Below are 17,963 nucleotides of genomic sequence, written 5' to 3' on the forward strand. Positions count from 1 at the left end.
AAAATACCATCTAAAATTGTAAATGCATTAATAAATGTTGTTTTTATTGGAATTCTGCATTTTTATTTGAAGGTAGGCAATATGCTTAACATTCTGGAAAAGTGCCCCCTCCCCAACAGTATATTTGGATCCACCACTGATCAATATCCTCAAAATTCTTAATTTTGAGATGCTTATAATCCAAATTAGAGGAGCCTCATGCAGTTGAGTAAAATTAAGTATAAAAGAAAAACAAAAAGGTTCAGTCTGCTATACTGAGAAATTTAGAACTTAAATTGTGAAATTTCCCCAAGGTTTAGAGAGTGGAACTCTTCAGATTCAGCACCTCAAAATCAGAAAAAAAAACAGTAAAAAAAACTTTATATATGATCAAAAGCAAGGTTCAACTACAAGGGCGCTATCCCATACTACTAAGTTGTTCCAGTTAGCAGCTGCGTTGCCACATTCTGCACCAGCTGCAGCTTCCAGAGAAGCCATAAGGACATCTCCATATATAGCCATTGCAATAATTGAATCTGTCAGTTAGCCTCAATTGACGATCCTGATCCTGACACATAAGGCTGTTTAAAGCAAGTTTAATTAATTAATTAATTAGATTTATACCCCGCCCTTCCTCCCAGTAGGAGCCCACGACGCCTGGACCAGAGAAATAGGTAAGTTATTCCAGTGATGAGATCCCGAGCAATGGCGAGTCATTTGGCACAACAGACAGTCTCTCTTTCTCTTGCACGCACGCACACAACGGGCGGCCCACTTAGCAGTCCCATTCATTGAAGTTCAGCCTTCCGGATTTCGTACGAAGAGCGGGCGCTCAAGCTCTCTACCGTCTTGCAGCGCCCGCGGCTCGACCCTTCCCGAAGGGCTCTTCGCTCACGCCCAATTTACACCCGGCGACACCCTCGCCCATCCCCGGGCACCTGCACGACTTCACTCTTTGACCTGCACCCAGAACCTGCCCTCTGCGTCACGTGGCTTGTGCCAGCCAATCCGGGCTGGCCAGGAGTTGTTCGGAAGTTGCTCGCGGCAGCAGAGGAGTTGGCGGACAAGGAAACCTGGGAGAGTTTCTCTTCTTTTTTTCTCACTCAGCGTCGCTGTTTTTGGGGGCTGTAGTGGCCACGTCGGATCGCCTCCCGGTCTCCTTTTACCACCGCCGCCTGGGTGCTTTACCTGTTGCTTCAGCCCCCCCACCTGGTTCTTTTCCCATTCCCCGGCGCTGCATTCCTTTTTCTCCCCCGCTGTGTCGCCGCTTCCTTTTCCTCACCTGGGCCCCTCCTGCCCTCCCTTGGAGGGCCCCGCCAACTTCGCGACCCCGAGCGCTCCGGTCGTGAGCTCCCCTTTCTATTCCCGCTTCGGTGCCTTTAATCCTATCTCCCCGTCAAACCGACTTGCATTTTTCTTTTCCCATCTTCCCTTTTCCGGCCTGTGTGGTCCCCGGACCTTTCTGTTTCCCGCCCACAGTCTGTGAACCCCACCCACCTTTCTTCTTCTTGGTTCCATCGTTTTGAGACCCTTCTACTTCCTTCTTTGCCCGGGCCCCTTTCGATGAGCCCCCCCCCATCCCTCCAACTTGGTCTCCTTGACTGTAACACCCCCATCCTGCACCTTTCATTCGTTTTCTCCCTTCTTGGCTTAGCCTCTTGTGACTTTTGCCCTGACCCGGTGGGATCCTCAGCTCCACCTGCCCTCCACACCCTAACTTCCCGCCCTTGCCCATCCAATGCCCCTGCTGCTGCTGCTTTCCTCTTTGCCATCTGCTTTGTTCCACATCCTCTGCCACTGCCTTTCTCTCCAGTTAAAGCAGTGAGGGGGGGCTTCTTTCAGAGGCTTCCCTGACTGTTCCCAATGCTGAGGCTGAAGGAGATGTGGTTAGTGCTCCCGTCTTGACCATGGCTTTGCTGAGCTCTGAAGGAGCAGCTGAAGGGTCTTTAGGGGTCTGTGGTACCTCCTGTCCACTCTGGACTGTGTTGTATGACTATGAAGCCACTGGGGAAGATGAGCTGAGTTTGCGACGAGGACAAGTGGTTGAAGTTCTCTCCAAAGATGCGGCTGTTTCTGGAGACGATGGCTGGTGGGCTGGTAAAATCCGCCACCGCCTTGGTATCTTCCCAGCCAACTATGTGAGTTACCAGCCAGGATGTTACCAACATCCCCAGTTAGGGTGGCTAGAGAAATCAGGGCATCAAGCCCAAACCCAAGCTATGAAAGATGGGCATCCTGCAGGTGGTGGAGACCATCTGGGTACTCTAGAAGAGATTGATTTCCAGCATCTGGAACTGCAAGAGATCATTGGAGTTGGGGGCTTTGGAAAAGTTTACAGAGCTAAATGGAAGGGGCAAGAAGTGGCAGTCAAAGCAGCTCGGCAGGACCCGGATGAGGACATCATGGCCACTGCAGAGAGTGTGAGGCAAGAGGCAAAACTGTTCTCCATGTTGAAACATCCCAACATCATTGAGCTTCATGGCATAAGTTTGCAGGAGCCCAACCTCTGCCTGGTTATGGAATATGCTAGGGGAGGACCCCTCAACAGAGCTCTGTCAGGTGCTTCCCCCATCACCAGTGGGAGCCATTGGGGCCGACGCATACCTCCTCATATACTGGTTAACTGGGCTGTACAGATAGCTCGTGGGATGCTTTACTTACATGAAGAAGCCATAGTTTCCATCCTTCACAGAGACCTCAAGTCAAGCAACAGTAAGTATTTTGAAGTTAAAAAAGAAATACAAGTTACATTTTCTTTTCCATGTTTTAATGTTGCAATCCTGAACAGCGCTGTGAGAAAAACCTTTTTATTAAATATTGTGGTGTTCTAAATGAAGATCATTAAATACTTTTCTGTAAGGCTTGGATTTGGCAATGCCACAGTGAAGCTCTAACCTCTTGAGTCTAGTTGGAAAAAATAGTAAAGTTTCAAACATAAAAGTAACACTCAAGCAATTTGAAGTCAGTACCTTTTATTTTCCCATTCAGAATCTGCCTTTCAGTTATCCTATGTCACAAGATAATCCAGTTTGGTTGCATGAAGTTTCTTTTCTGTTGTCTCAACGTTACAGATGCATAAGCCGTTTCAATAGGTAGCTGTGTTTGCTTTCTTCGAAAACCTGAACAACCTTCTCTTGCATGGAGAAGGATCTGCATCAGCACTGAGTATTTAATTTTTGGCTTCTTGGACATCAATTACTAAAATGGCAAAATCCTTTTGTGGTGTGAGGAGCTAGATATAAACTAGGACTATTGTTTATATGCGTTGCCTGACTTGTAAACATTGCTTGTACAAAACTGTCTGAATCTGTGGACTGATGTTTCTTGTGTCTTTTTGTTAAAGCTGGTAGGAAGCAAACACACTTCACCAATAATAGCTCATTCTTGTCTCCAGTGTCAACCTGAGGTGCTAAATTTCATATTGGAAGGGGAAAGAGTGAAAAACTGGGCTGTTGCTGGGAGGAAGGGTGGGATATAAATCAAATAAATAAATAAATACAGAAATAGTATCTTGTTTTTACCTGTCCTTATGCACCATGTTTAATGGTAGATGGTGAGAATTAGGATTGTTGGGATGGTCCATAGTACCGGCCACATCTTGAAAGCTCATTATGAAGAAAACAGATCCTATTCCTTTTCAAGTGGAGAAGAGAGAGGAAAAACCTTATCCTCAAAATATTTTGTGGAGAGTTCTTTTGCAATGAGTAGAGCATGTAATGGTGGAACAGTTTGGAAACTAACCTCAAAATCACTTAGCCACTGTGAGGATATTGGACTAGATGAGCCATTGGCCTGATCCAGCAGGCTCTTCTTATGCTCTTAAAATCAGTGAGGGAAACTTCAACATGTTCTTGCTACAACCCACTTTACTTTGTTGGAACAATCTTTTCTATACAGAAGGTAATTTCCCCCCTGTCCTCTAACATCTTATGATGATAGCCTTGTTAGGTTTTTGCAATGGCAGCCTGTTGACTTACAATCTAAAGGCCATTCTCCTCTTTGACCATTTCTTCTTCTTTAGCAGATCTAAGAACAATAAATACAATGTCCATATTTCAGAGGAATCTATAAGATACACTGTTATTTTTCTTTGTTTTCACAATTAGTGGACTGCTTGGACAATCTTCTTGACCGTTTCACATCTGTACGTATATAGCATAAAAGCTGATTTATTTTCTACCAGTCCACAGCTGAACTTCAACCCAGCAAATAGTAACTGGAGTTCACACACTCATCTGTGATCTAGCCATGAAGCCCTTCCCCTGCCATCCCACCCCACAACTGGCCAAAGGAAGCTTTCTTGTTGGGAAATGTAGCTTGAGGAATCTACTGTTCTGCAAACAAAATGCATTGCAACTTTCCCACATGGCTGTATAGTGTTTACTGCAAAAGTGAAGGAAGTAGTGTGTGTGGGGGGGAAGTATTGCAAACTTGCATTGATTTTTGCATAACAATCCATCTATGATCAGTCAGTAGAACTGTGCTACCCATGCTAGTTTGGAATAGTAAACTACAGGTCTTAGCAGTGGGATTGTCACAGCTCCATGTCTATGGTATGTGCCCAGTTGTGTCAGTGTACTCAATACCAAAAAAATCCTCTGTCTGGAAGTAGTTAATTCTTCTTAAGATGATGATAAAGAAAAGAGAGAGGGAAAAGAATGGCAGAGAAGAGAAATGCAGAATGAAGTTTTTGGGAAGTAAAGGGGATTAGATTAGAAACAGCCTTTTTCTATTTAGATTGGCCAATTATCACATCACATAAACTATAGTTAATGTTTACTATGAACATGGAGATCACTCTCACTTCGCTACTTCCCTAGTGCAAATGAGAACAACAAACTACAATTCCTGGTTTAGTGTTACGTCCAAACTAGGATTCATGGTTTGTTACTCACGGAGCCTTGTTTGGTAACCTTGGCTTCACATTGACGTCTGTCTGGAGTGAAACAAATCATGATACCCAGTTTTGATGTAACATTAAGCCAGAGGTCATAGCTTGTTGCTCCCACTCACATTACAGGAGGAGCCATCTGTGCATTCATGGTAAATCACTAACCATGGTTTACTCTGACCTGCAAACACAGCCACTATATTTAGCTTGTCCAACATAGAAGGCTTGTTTATTTCCTTTTTGTGTTGGGTTCAGAAGCCTGTGCCTAAATGCATGTATACACAAACGTTTACACATATATACACTCTACATTCATGTTTTCTTTCACTTGTTTGGGATCTGTGCACACCAACTGGAATGCAGAAGATGCTACCAGAAATGGAATAGAAGGGATCCTCTTAAATCAGGCTCTATGTGTGTAGTTTGTATGAATATCTCTCTGCCATGGTCCATGAATATGAGGCTGAAGACTATTCAAAAATGAAATATGACTAAATGTAATGGGATTATGGGAAAGTTGCAAGAGGGCAGCAAGCGAGGTGGAAAAGCCTCCTTTGACGACTCCTAGTAAGTGATACATTATTATTGAAGAAGTAATGAAAACTCTAAAGATGCAGTTCTGAATATATTACTGTGAAATCCTGTAGAACTTAGTGGGACTTGCATTCTAGAGAAACATGCCCAGGTTTGGATTGGTTAGTCTAAATGTTGGTATGCTGCATTCTATTGTCATCCCTCTCCAGTACAGGGCTGATCACAAGCTACATGCTTAACTCCTCAGTCATGGAAGCAGATTTCATTGATTTCAGTTGAACGCTCTTCCTAATAAGAGTAATCAGCATTTTACATCTAGGCTTTCTTCAGGACAGCAAAGTACATCCCCCCAGTTGTATGCTAGACTTTGCATAATGGCCTCCTTAGTTGCTATTCATCAACAATAGTGTGATTTCCCATCTGCACACAAGTGGGTAGAATCGCCATGCTACATCGAAGACAGCTTGATTATGATGCTCTTTGGTTCTTTATAGATATAAACAAAATCTGGCTAGTTCCCTTCACGGTAGGAGACTGGGATTGCAGAGTTTACAAAGCACAAAATTAGATCAAAGTAAAGATTCACAAAATAGCAGGGCATCTGACCCAGCTTTGCCCACTTAGATACTTGGTGCAACACCAGCACAGGCTGCAGGGACAGGGAGGAGGAGTTGCCATGGTCTGCAGAACTTCCATTTTTGTTACCAGGAAACCACTCTGTGAGGGCCTGCACCTGGTGTCAAGCCAAGGAGACATTAAACTAGGGTTGTTTCTGGTGTACCGTCCACCCTGCTGCCTGGCAGCTTCTATGACTGAGCTGGTGGAGGCCATCTCGGCTGTGGTATTGGAGGAGCCCAGAACAATAGTCCTTGGTGATTTCAGTGTCCATGCTGAGGCTGCCTTTAGTGTTCCAGTTTGGGCTTCATGGCCTCCATGACAACCTTGGGCCTGTCTCAAGTTGTCACCGGCCCAGCACATAGGGCAGGGCATACCCTCGATGTGGTTTTGCTCTAGATGGAGGAAGGTGTGGTCTGGAGATAGTGGGGTAGATGTCACCCCATTGTCATGGTCAGACCACTTCCTGATGAAGTTTAGACTTATGGCTCTGATCCTGCTCTGCAGGAATGGTGGATGTGTTAAGATGGTCTGCCCCTGGAAACTGTTAACCACCCAGAGAGCTTCGGCTATGGGGCGGTATATAAATGTAATAAATAAATGAATGAATAAATAAATAAAGGAATCCACTGGATTCCTGAATGCCCTGGGGGAGTTCCCAGAAGATAGAGCAGGTGACCCTGTTGAAGCCCTTGTCATGCTGTGGAACAGCGAGGTGCATTGAGCTCTTGAAACGGTTGCCCCCGAGTGCCCTCTCCGGCATTGTGGAGCCTGGTTTGCACCTTGGTACACCAGTAAGCTAAGGGCAATGAACCAGGCTGGACAATGGTTAGAACACAAGTGGCAAAAGACCTGCTGTGAGGCTGATCAGGCACGAATAAAATATCAGAACCGTGCCTGCAGTGTGTCGGTGAGGGTGGCGAAGAAGGCCCACTTCTCTACCACCATCACATCCTTAAGTAGCTGTCCGGTGGAGCTTTTCCATATTGTCAGGGGTCTGCTGACATCAACTCCAGGAAATGGAGTTTTAGACCCTTCGGAGGCCCACTGTGAATTGTTTGCAAGGCACTTTGACGGTAAAGTTGCTTGCCTCCATAGCCATCTTGATGCCAAATCCACATCTACTGTAGTCTCCAGTGAGGTGTCCAGTCTACTGCAACTTCTTGGGTACGGTTTCAGTTAATGCGGCCAGATGATGCAGATGTAGCTTGTGATGATGCGGCCAGCAACGTGTCCTCTCGACCCTTGCCCTTCTTGGCTTATTAAAGCTTGCCAAGGGGGTTTGACCAAGTGGATCCAGGATGTGGTCAGCGCATCGCTGCGGGAAGGAGTGGTTCCAGAGCCCTGAAAGAGGTAGTGATCCAACTGCTCCTGAAAAAGCCCACCCTTGACCCATTGGTTTGCAACAATTACCGACAGATCACAAATACCCCCTCCTTAGGGAAGGTGATTGAGAGGGTTGTGGTGCAGCAATTGCAAGTACCCTTGGATTAAACAGATTATCTTGACCCATTCCAGTCCAGGTTCAGGCCTGGTTATGGGACTGAATCGGCCTGGTTGCCCTGATGGATGACCTTTATCGGGAGAAGTACAAGGAGAGTGCGACCCTGTTACTCTTTCTTGATCTCTCAGAGGCTTTTGATACCACTGACCATGGTATCCTTCTGGGCCAACTTGGTAAGCTGGGTATTGGATGCACTGTTTTACCGTGGTTCTGTTCCTATCTCCAAGGTCGTTTTCAGAGAATAGCATTGAGCGATTGTCTTTCGGCCCCCTGGCAGTTTTGCTGTGGGGTGCTGCAGGGGACTATCTTGTCCCCCATGCTGTTCAACATCTATATGAAGCCCTTGGGAGTGGTCATCAGGAGATTTGGGATGAGGTGTCAGCAGTACACTGATACCCAGTTCTCTTTCTCTGTAACGTCTGAATCAGGAGAGGCTGTGCAAGCCCTGGACTGCTGCCTGGACTCGGTGGTGGGCTCGATGAGGGCCAATAAACTGGGTCTGAATCCTAGCAAGACAGAGACACTGTGGGTTGGTGGTTCCTGAGTTTGGATAATTGGTCAGTTGCCTACTTTGGATGGGGTCATACTCTCTCTTAAAGAGCAGGTCTGTAGTCTTTGTCACTAGAGGCCCTGGTGACCTCAGTGGCTAGGAGTGCCTTTTACCAGCTTCGGCTGGTAAGACAGCTGCAGCTGTTTCTGGACCAGGTTAGCCTGACCACTGTTATCCATGCACTGGTAACCTCCAAGCTGGATTACTGTAATGCGCCCTATGTGGGGCTGCCCTTGAGATTGGTCCGGAAGCTGCAGCTGGTGCAAAATGTGGCACCGAGACTCCTCACGTGGGCAGGATATCACCAACATGTCGCCCCACTGCTGAAAGAATTGCACTGGCTGCCCATTTGCTACCGGGCCAAGTTCAAGGTTCTAGTTTTGGTGTACAAAGCCCTGTACAGCTTGGGACCAGGATACCTGAAAGACTGTCTTATCCCTTATATACCCAGTCGATCACTGCACTCTGCAGGTGAGGGCCTCCTGCAAATACCATCTTATCAGGAGATCCGTTCTGCACAACATAGGAAGTGGACCTTTAGTGTAGCGGTACCTACCCTTTGGAATTCCCTCCTCTTAAATATTAGGCAGGCTCCATCTCTGTTATCTTTTCGGCACCTACTGAAGACCTTTCTCTTCCAACAAGCCTTTTAAATAGAGACCTTATCCCAATCTGTGTCTGTGTCAGAAATGGTTTTTAATATGTTTTTAAAGCTTTTTAAAAAAATGTTTTTAAAGATGTTTTGTTTTAATGTATTTTGAAGTCTGTTTTGATGATGTTTTAAAGTGTTTTTAGTGCTTTTGTTTGCCACCCTGAGTTCGTACTAGGCAGAAGGGCAGGATATAAATAAAATAATAAATAAATAATTGTTATTGGTGGAGGGTGTTTACAGAGTAGAACAGAGCCACCAACAAATTAAACAAAAGTATTTACACAATGTGGTGAACAAGAGTTGGTTATGCTGCTGGTTACTAATTGCATCACAAACAATACAAAAAAGTAAAGGTAGTTGTGTTGGCCCATAAGAAATATTCCAAAAGCCATATTGGGGCAATATGTTTATTAGGCCAACCAAACTGTCATGAACTCTTCTGCTCTCTTTTTTCTGTTTTCAGCCTGCTACAGAACCAATGTGTTTCGCCTAAGGGTGAAGATAGACCTGGGTAGCAACTGGTTTTTATATTTCCATATATATAGGGAATATCCATTGTGCATTTCTCACTCTGAAAAGCCTTGATGGATGCAACCTGAAACCTGCATCACACCTATGAGAGCCTTATTTGCATGTCTGCTGTCTCATTCCATGTTCTGTCTCAAGACTCTTACAAAATGCAGAGTCATGGTTCTACACCAGCCAACTTCTTTTATTCTCTCTTCCCTCCTCCAACCTTTTTTTAGCCTAATGAAAAATTGTGGAGAACTCAAAATGTTGAACACAATTCTGTGATATTTTTGTTGGGCTGACTGCCCTAATATGGATTTTGAAACAATATCTCTTTATATATATATATTTATTTATTTATTTATAAGATGCCTTAGCCACCCTTCAACATAAGGTCCCAGGGTGGGTCACAACAATTCATTGTGCAGTTTTTGGCAAATGCTAAAAGTGCATCTCTTTACCCTGGCCTTTGACACTTGAGATGTATGTTTTCAGTACCCACCCTATGCCTGTGATTGTAATATTTAAGAAGTGTTTTTAATATTGAATTTTGAACTGTTGTAACCAGCTGGTGAAGAGTGGGCAATAAATTTATTATTGTTGTTGTTATTGTTATTATTAACAAAACAGACAACGCAATTACAGTTCTAAAACATATAAAACCATTCCAAAAGCACCAGAACAATATAAATTCAGCAACAGAGGTGGGCCCCTGTCAAGGGCCAAGGTAAAGAGATATGCCTTCAGCATCTGTTGAACTTTACAATGAAGATGATATATTCACCTCTGTGGAGAAAGAGTCCCATGATTTAGGGATGGCCTAAGGGAAAGTCCTTTGCTGGGCTGCCATTCCTCACACTTCTGATTTTCAGTTTTCAAATATCTGTGAAAATTGTGCAACCATATTCCACATGGCAGTCACAACAGATGTCTTGGGAAAGAAAGACATTTTCCAGCTTAGGGTGGACAAAATATAAAATGCTGACAACAGAAGTCTTGGTGCAACAAGTGAGAAACAAATGCATTTTAATAATTTTCACAGAAATGTGTTACATAATAACAAGCAGTATATAATTCTAGTCCTTGAGGGACCCGAAGCTGGGGTATAATTTTAATAAACAATTTTTACATTAACATAAACTGAATATTCTTCTTTGTCATTTTAACTTGTTTTGAATGATTGGAAGATTCCCTTCTTGTCCTCCATCCTGCAGCCCACTACAGCCGGCAATCTGGTCTGTAGGAAGGAGCTGCAGGGGACAAAAGAGGAAGGATAGGTCCCATTTGTGCAAGCAGGATGCTGCATCTGAATTTCACCCCTGGAATACAAGCTAAGCACATCCAGCCAGCAAATGTCTATTTTACAATGCAGCAGAAGCACCAAACTGAAAAGAATGGAAAGCCCGGAAGATGGTTACCTTCAAAGGTCGAACATTCTTTACCACCAAGCCTTGATTTCAAAACAATTATTGTTCAAATTCATTTCTTTATTTTAAAGAATTTATATCCCCCCTCCCTGCAATAAAACGAGGGCTCATGGTGCCCTATGTAATTTAAAACAAAATAATATGTCATAAAACAAATTGAATAACAACAAAAGAGACAACTTCATCAGATTAAATGACAGCAGGTATTTAAGGTATCAAAAGAGTCCTAGTCAGGACTCCTTGTTTTTGGTGTTCAGAAGGAATGGCAGGCAACAGTCCCCTTGTGCCTGTAGTCCTTCTTCTTTCCATTCACTCTCCCAGCCTAACAAGCAGACTTGTAGACACAACATTTGGGCGCCTTTTCAGAGAGGGAATAGGCAAGAAAGGCCATGGATGAGGCAGTACTGCTGCACACAGTAGGCAGGGAGAAAGGGATGGGTAACTGTGTGATAGGAGGAAGCAACTAAATGGGAGGGCTAGTGGCAGCCCATATGTAGGTGTTCAGAAAATTGAGGCGGTTAGAGGTGGGACTACTTTGTCAGAGACTCGGCCCACTTTCACCAGCTCAGTTCTAGTTGCCATTCCAGCTACTGCTTTAATTGTTAGGTGTTTTGTAGTGAACAATATCATACCATATGATTTTTTTTAAAAAAAAACTGATGGTAATTGTGTAATGGTTAAAGGTGGCTGCATTTGTGGAGTCATGGGGTTCTGCGGGGGAATTGTTCTGCTTATAGTAACCAATGGTAGAGTGCTGGTCATTTATAGGAACAAACTGCTTCAGTTGGAGTCACCTAAGCACAGGAAATGCCGAGGCATTCCTTTTAATCAGCAAAAGACTATGACACCTAAAACAGAAAATCCCATTGTTGTCTCGCCTTATTGCCAAGTACATACACTAAGATTAGACTGCCTTTCCTGTGAGGTTTAATTAGAAATTATGATAAATGTAATATATGTCTGCATATGCACCCTGTGTTATGTGGACAAATGTTGATTGATTGCTAGGCATTATACTAGTGCTACTTTTGCTCTGCATGAGGACATTCAGTGATGGAGTAGATGCATGATGCATGAGAAAATAATAAGGAAGCAATCCTTTGGAAATTGTATTGATGGCAAAGGTTAATCGCATCCCTTTCTGCTAGGTCTGGCAAAGCCTCTGTATATTAGTAGCAAGTCAAGTCAAGCATTTCTTTGCTTTGATTTTTTTTGTACTTTGATTGGGGTGTGTGTGAAATTAGTTCTGACAAACTAGCAAATAATAGTAGAGGATTCCATCATGGAAGACCTTTGTTCCTCCGAGGACTATTTGACCTGATCTCCAGGTTCCTTTAATATTACTTTCACTTTCCTTGCCAAATATCCAGTGCTTATCTTTGGTTTGGTTTATAAACTTTCCATAGCTTTTCTTTACCTGTATAAGAATGTAAGAATTGCAGTGCTGGATTAGGCTAAAACTTTATCTGGTCCATCATTATATCTTCAGCAGCAGCCAGCCAGGTGTCTCAGGGAGTTCAAAAGTATGATGGAGCTAACCAGATATTGGGGCAAGCAGAAAATGGTAATCAGAGGCATACTGTCTCAGCATCGAGGTTCCATCTTATCAGCCACTGCTGATAGAATTTTCCTCCATTCATTTGTTCCGTTGTGTTTTGTTTTTTAAAAATACAGTTGTTTCTAGTTCCATCACAACATTTTGTATTAAACAATAATTGTACGGTTCAATTACATTTATTTTTATCTATTTAACATAAAAAATAAAAAATGTAAATAAAATCTAAGTGCTTTACAGAAAACAAAATATATGTATTAAAATTGTCAATAAAAGTCAAAGTTAAAAATAATGGTTTTCCCCCCCAAACCACCCATAGAATTTGTAACATTAAAATAGGGGTTGGGGACAAGCCCCTTTCCACAGAGTTTCATCAACAATATCTTTCACAGTTCTCTTTGTCCAAAAACCCATCTCAACTTGTGGCCATTATTGACATATTTGAAGAAGTAAACAAAGGAACTTGTATTCTTATGAGACATGAAACTTTGTTGAACTAAAAAAAATGCTGAATAAAATCCATTGTATGGTCACTCCTCCCCCCCCCTTCCAAGTTGCCTATCTGAGTTCTAAATTGCAATTATTGGTGGCATTAACATTATGATCAGACAGGTAGGTTGCTTATAAGAAGTGGTAGTTGGAGAATTTACATATATGGTATATCTATAAGTATTAATACAAACCTTTCAGCAGTTCTATGTCAGTAGTCTTGCAGTATTCTCATACATTTGTTCCCTCCTTTGAACCTGATCCAATTTCTCTATTCGGTATTTGAAGTGTGGCCCCAAAAACCTGGACACAGAGTTGGTAGACAGTCATTTTGTGGTGGAGATTTATACAAATTTTGGACTCGTGAATTAGCATTTAGTCCTGTGTGGCACAGGCCAATCTGTATGGCACAGACTTTGTGGTAGAGATTTATACTGATTTTGAACTTGTGAACCATATAGCCCAGTGTGATAACAGTCTAATTTGTGGCTGGCTTGATTTCTAAGACTTTGGAGACTACAGACTGAGGGAAAGATGAGGGATGCTCCAAATATTGCCACCATTTATATGACCACTGCCAAAGAGTACTTCCTTGTGACAATGCTCTGCATTAAGGGTGGCTAACCTGTGGCCCTCCAGTTGGTTTTGGGCTACAACTCCCATCATCATCCTTGACTATTGGCCATGGTGAGTGGGGCTTATTGGAGTTGGAGTCCAACAACATCTAGAGGATCATAGATTCTTCATTCCTACATTTGTGTCTAAATACTTCTCTGTCATATAGTTCTGTCTAAACTTCTACCTAAGCATCCTAGGACAGCATTTTGTTTCCTGTGGATTGTTGCTGGAATGTGGATCCTATGTGTGTTTGGCTGTATGCAGTGAAAAGCTTTTAGATGGTACCACCTACACATGGAGTGTTGCCATAGAGATTGGTTCTTTTTAGCGCTTATTTGGGGGCAAATAACATTTTAACCAGGCCCTCAAACATTTGTCTAAAACTTACTCACCACCTGAAAGTATTGCAAGGCGATGCATATGAACCAAGAACATGTCCCTCTTTCCTGTCAAATATGAGTTAATTTGGAAATATTTGTGATTTATTTCTCCTTTATATTGCTTGTCTTTCTCTTATTTCCTGGCCAGTTGTTCCTCAATCTCATGATCCCAAAATTATGCCACTTTATCTCCTCAGGATTTCCTTTTCCCTGATTTGTCACAGATGTGAACAGCGTACTCCTATTCCTTCTACTTTACCAAACTTGGCCTTACCATTGGTTTGTTGGTTACATGTTTAGCTTCTTTTGTTCACTCGTATTTGTCTTATGTACTAATAATAAATAAATAAATAAATATAAAACATTTGTCTTCCAGAGTGGTAGCCATATTATTCTCTTGCAACAAAAACAACAGGCAGCTTTGTGGGACCTTAAAGAGTAACAAATATATTATGACATAAGCTTTTATTGGCTAAATCTAGTCTACAAGTTTATGCCATAATAAATTTGTTAGTCTTTAAGGTGCCTCAAGACTCTTTGTTATCTTGTGTGTTCACATAAAACAAATACTCATATGCAAAATGCAGTATGGTAATGCAGTGATTGATAATATGGGGCACGGAAGCAGTGGCTGAGAGAGCAGAAAAGATCTAACTCGCCAAAACATGCCTTGCTGTATTAGTGTCTGTCTGGAAGCTGAATGCATGCCCCTATGAATCATTTCTGGCATACAGTAGGTTCCATGGGCAGAAAATTCATATAGTTGATGCTATATTGTACTGTTTCACATGGTTAGTATCTTAATAAAGTTATTGTTTGTTATTTATTTATTGAATTTATATCCCACCCTTCCTCCCAGAAGGAGCCCAGGGCAGCAAACAAAAACATAACAGCACTTTAAATATCTTAAAAACAAAAGACTTTAAAACATATTAAAACAAAAGACCTTAAAAATCTTTAAAAAAACAACTTTAAAAACATCTTAAGAAGCAATTGCAGCACAGACACAGACTGGGGTAAGGCCTCTACTTAAAAGGCTTGTTGAAAGAGGAAGATTTTCAATCGGCACTGAAAAGATAACAGAGATGGCTCCTATCCAATATTTAAGGGGAGGGAATTCCAAAATGTCAGTGCCACAACACTAAAGGTCCGCTTCCTATGTTGTGCGGAACGAATCTCCTGATAAGATGGTATCTGCAGGAGGCCCTCACCTGCAGAGTGCAGTGATTGACTGCATACATAAAGGGCACGATGATCTTTCACATATTCTGGTCCCAAGGCGTGTAGGGCTTTGTACACCAAAACTAGGATCTTGAACTTGGCCTGGAACCTAATGGGCAGCCAGTGCAATTCTTTTAGCAGCAGGATAACATGCTGGCAATACCATGCCCCAGTGAACAGTTGGCCTGCCACATTTTGCACCAGCTGCAGCTTCCGGACCAATCTCAAGGGCATCCCCACATAGAACACATTACAATAACCCAGCCTGGAGGTTACCAGTGCATGGACAGCACGCTATCCCAGTCCAGAAACCGTTGCAGCTATCTTACCAGCCAAAGCTGGTAAAAGGCACTCCTAGCCACTAAGGTCGCCTGGACTTCTAGCAACAAAGGTGGAGCCAGGAACACCCCCATTTATCAGCTTTTGAACTTCTGTTCAATCTTAACACTTGAAATACACGTGGAAAGAACTGTTCTCGGCTTCATGTGATTAAGATAATGTACCTCTTAAACAAATGTGTGTGGTGTAGTGGTTAAGGTGTTGGACTATGATCTGAGAGACCAGGGTTCAAGTCCCTACACAGTCATGAAGCTCACTGGGTGACCTTGGGCCAGTCACTGCCTCTCAACCTCAGAGAGAGGCAATGGTAAACCCCCTCTGAATACCGCTTACCATGAAAACCCTATTCATAGGGTTGCCATAAGTCGGCATCGACGTGAAGACAGTCCAAACAAATGAAATACTGTTATGCTTATGTTAGTTTATGGGTCTGTTTAGCCATGACAGAAAAATAAGGAATGTTGAGAAACTGTAATTTAGACATGATTTAAAGAAATTCTGTATAAATACAGAATTCCATTTCCCCCTCTAATAGAATGTGTTTAACTTTTAGTACAGTTAGCTAACTATTTTAATCTGGCTGAGCCAATAACTTCTTTGTTTACCATCACTCCTCTATCTTTCTGAAGAAAATGAAGTTCTTATGTTACTAGGTTTGAATGTAGAGTGCCTTGAAAAGTAACAAAGTGCTTATACAAGATCTCAGGCTGCTACTGATTGTACCTCATTTTGAGAATAAAAGTATATAGACTCTCTATTTGGAGTTATCTGTAATGGTTTTTAAAAGTAATCTTTTAAGAAAAGTTAAAGTAAAATGTTTTCGTAGACTATTTGAAAAACAAAAAGTAGTTTTAAAAATAGCTGTAATCTGTCATTCAGGAGTAGCCATCATTAGGCCCTCCAGATGTTGTTGGACTCCAACTCCCGTCAGTTTTAGCCAGTATGGCCAACAGCCAGGGATGATGGGAATTGTAGTCCAACAACATCTGGAGGGCATCATATTGGTTACTCTTCCTGTAACCCTTCCTATTACTTCCTCATGGGTGGCAGGGTAAGGCATTATGATATACCTGAATTCTAATTCATACCCTACCAATCACTCAGATTTCCATGAAAAATGCCAATCTGATGAATGGTCTGGAAGGTAGCTGAATAGAGAAGCCCCTTGAAACCTGTAATGCCTTGGAGAAGCCAAGCAGAAAGAATGGGCTGAATGGCATGGAAGGCTTAAGAGAATGCAGGTGGGGAAGAGCCTTGGCAGAAGAGGCCAATATATGCATGCATTAGCTGGAGGATGATACAGGATAGGATGAGGTTTTCAGTTCGTTGCAGGAATTTGGTGGATGTGCAGGTACAAAAGGACTTCATCTTTAGTAGATGCCATGAAAATAATTATGCAAGTTCTCCACCATTGTGAGATGGAAGTTTCACAGGGCACAACTTTGTTTACTGGCGTCAAAATATGCACTTACAGAAAAGTTAAATTCATTTTAGCAGGAAATTTCCCCCCCCTCCCTGTTTCATACATGACTCAGAAGTCTATTGGGAAACTCACCAGAGTATTGTAATATGAAAACCCCAAATGATTTACACTTCAAAGTTTATTGCCAAGGGGCTCTTTCTGTAGCTACTGCTGCAGCTTCAGTTGAATCAGCCCCAGACATGCCAGTGCTGGCAGAACAACTGGCTTTGTTCTTTTCACTGTTAATGAAATGTTTGTTTTTGCAGGTGTGCTTTCAGCTCAGGCCTGATAAGCCAGCCTTCTGCTTGCTTCCTGCAAAGCCTTGCACCAGCGCAGCAGCAATAGCAATATCTTGTATTCTGTAGTTTGTTACCCAAGAAATGAAACATTTTGAAACTTTCATTTTGTATAAAGTTGTTGTCAGTATGTTAATTCTCCAGTGAGATAGCTCTAGAATGCTATCCTTTAAGTCATATTTTAATCAATTATGATACAAAGGCAAGATGTTTCTGGAAGCACAGAACTTTGGGATTGGATTCAGAGCAAGTTAAGTCACTGTTAGGTCCCATTGACATTAATGGGGCTTGAGTTTGTTATGACTAACTCTTCATGTTAATTTCAGTGGGATAGAAGTGTTATTAACTTGCTCTGGATCCTTGTCTTTCCTACAAATTATAATCATGGACAGGTCTTCCAGACAAGATATGAAATGCCAGCAGCACTGAGCAAGTGGCTTTTTAAAATAATGGGGACACTTGGATTATTTTTTTTAAAAGGTTTCACCTTCTGGTTGTACAGCTTCACTTAAAGTTGTAATTCTGAAACATTTTGACATACTCAAATCTCTTTACTTGTGTCTTGAACCCAGTCATAGCACTCTTATTCCACTAATTTACCTTCTTTGTGGGAGCATTGAAGACATTTGTTCATTCCCCGCATAATATTTTTAGTCAAAAAGTTTTTGTTTAGTTAAGCATTTTCAAATCCTGCCTGCTTGAAATTCTATAATAAAACTTGGGAAAGATTAGACAGACTATTAAAAATATGACTGGGCATGCTCTACTAGGCTCTTAGGGCTTAGATCTTTTCAGAGGTGGCTGGGAGATATTTAGCCTTTAATTTGCACATGCTTTTAAAATGGGATTATCTGCCATAAATTGTTGGCAATTTATGTTAAGCCCTAGACCTGAAGTTGAACATGAGCAAGATGGAGGTTTGGGGAAGAGAGGACAAAGAA

At 42.3% G+C, this 17,963-nt stretch overlaps 1 protein-coding gene across 4 annotated transcripts in view; it reads left to right on the plus strand.

Annotated features, from left to right (window-relative positions):
- Positions 1-549: 549 nt before the first annotated feature.
- The window catches only part of MAP3K21 (mitogen-activated protein kinase kinase kinase 21), a 55,700-nt gene continuing 38,286 nt past the window's right edge, over positions 550-17,963 (plus strand). For 2 of the 4 annotated variants that reach the window (XM_061624509.1, XM_061624511.1), the window contains exon 1: positions 550-2,691. In XM_061624509.1, the coding sequence (XP_061480493.1) occupies positions 1,887-2,691 (805 nt within the window). In that variant the 5' untranslated portion in view covers positions 550-1,886. The remainder of the gene's footprint in view (positions 2,692-17,963) is intronic. The other 2 variants (XM_061624512.1, XM_061624510.1) reach the window with 2 other exon arrangements.

The sequence above is a fragment of the Rhineura floridana genome, chromosome 4, assembly GCF_030035675.1.
Source record: "Rhineura floridana isolate rRhiFlo1 chromosome 4, rRhiFlo1.hap2, whole genome shotgun sequence".
NCBI classification, from domain to species: Eukaryota; Metazoa; Chordata; class Lepidosauria; order Squamata; family Rhineuridae; genus Rhineura; species Rhineura floridana.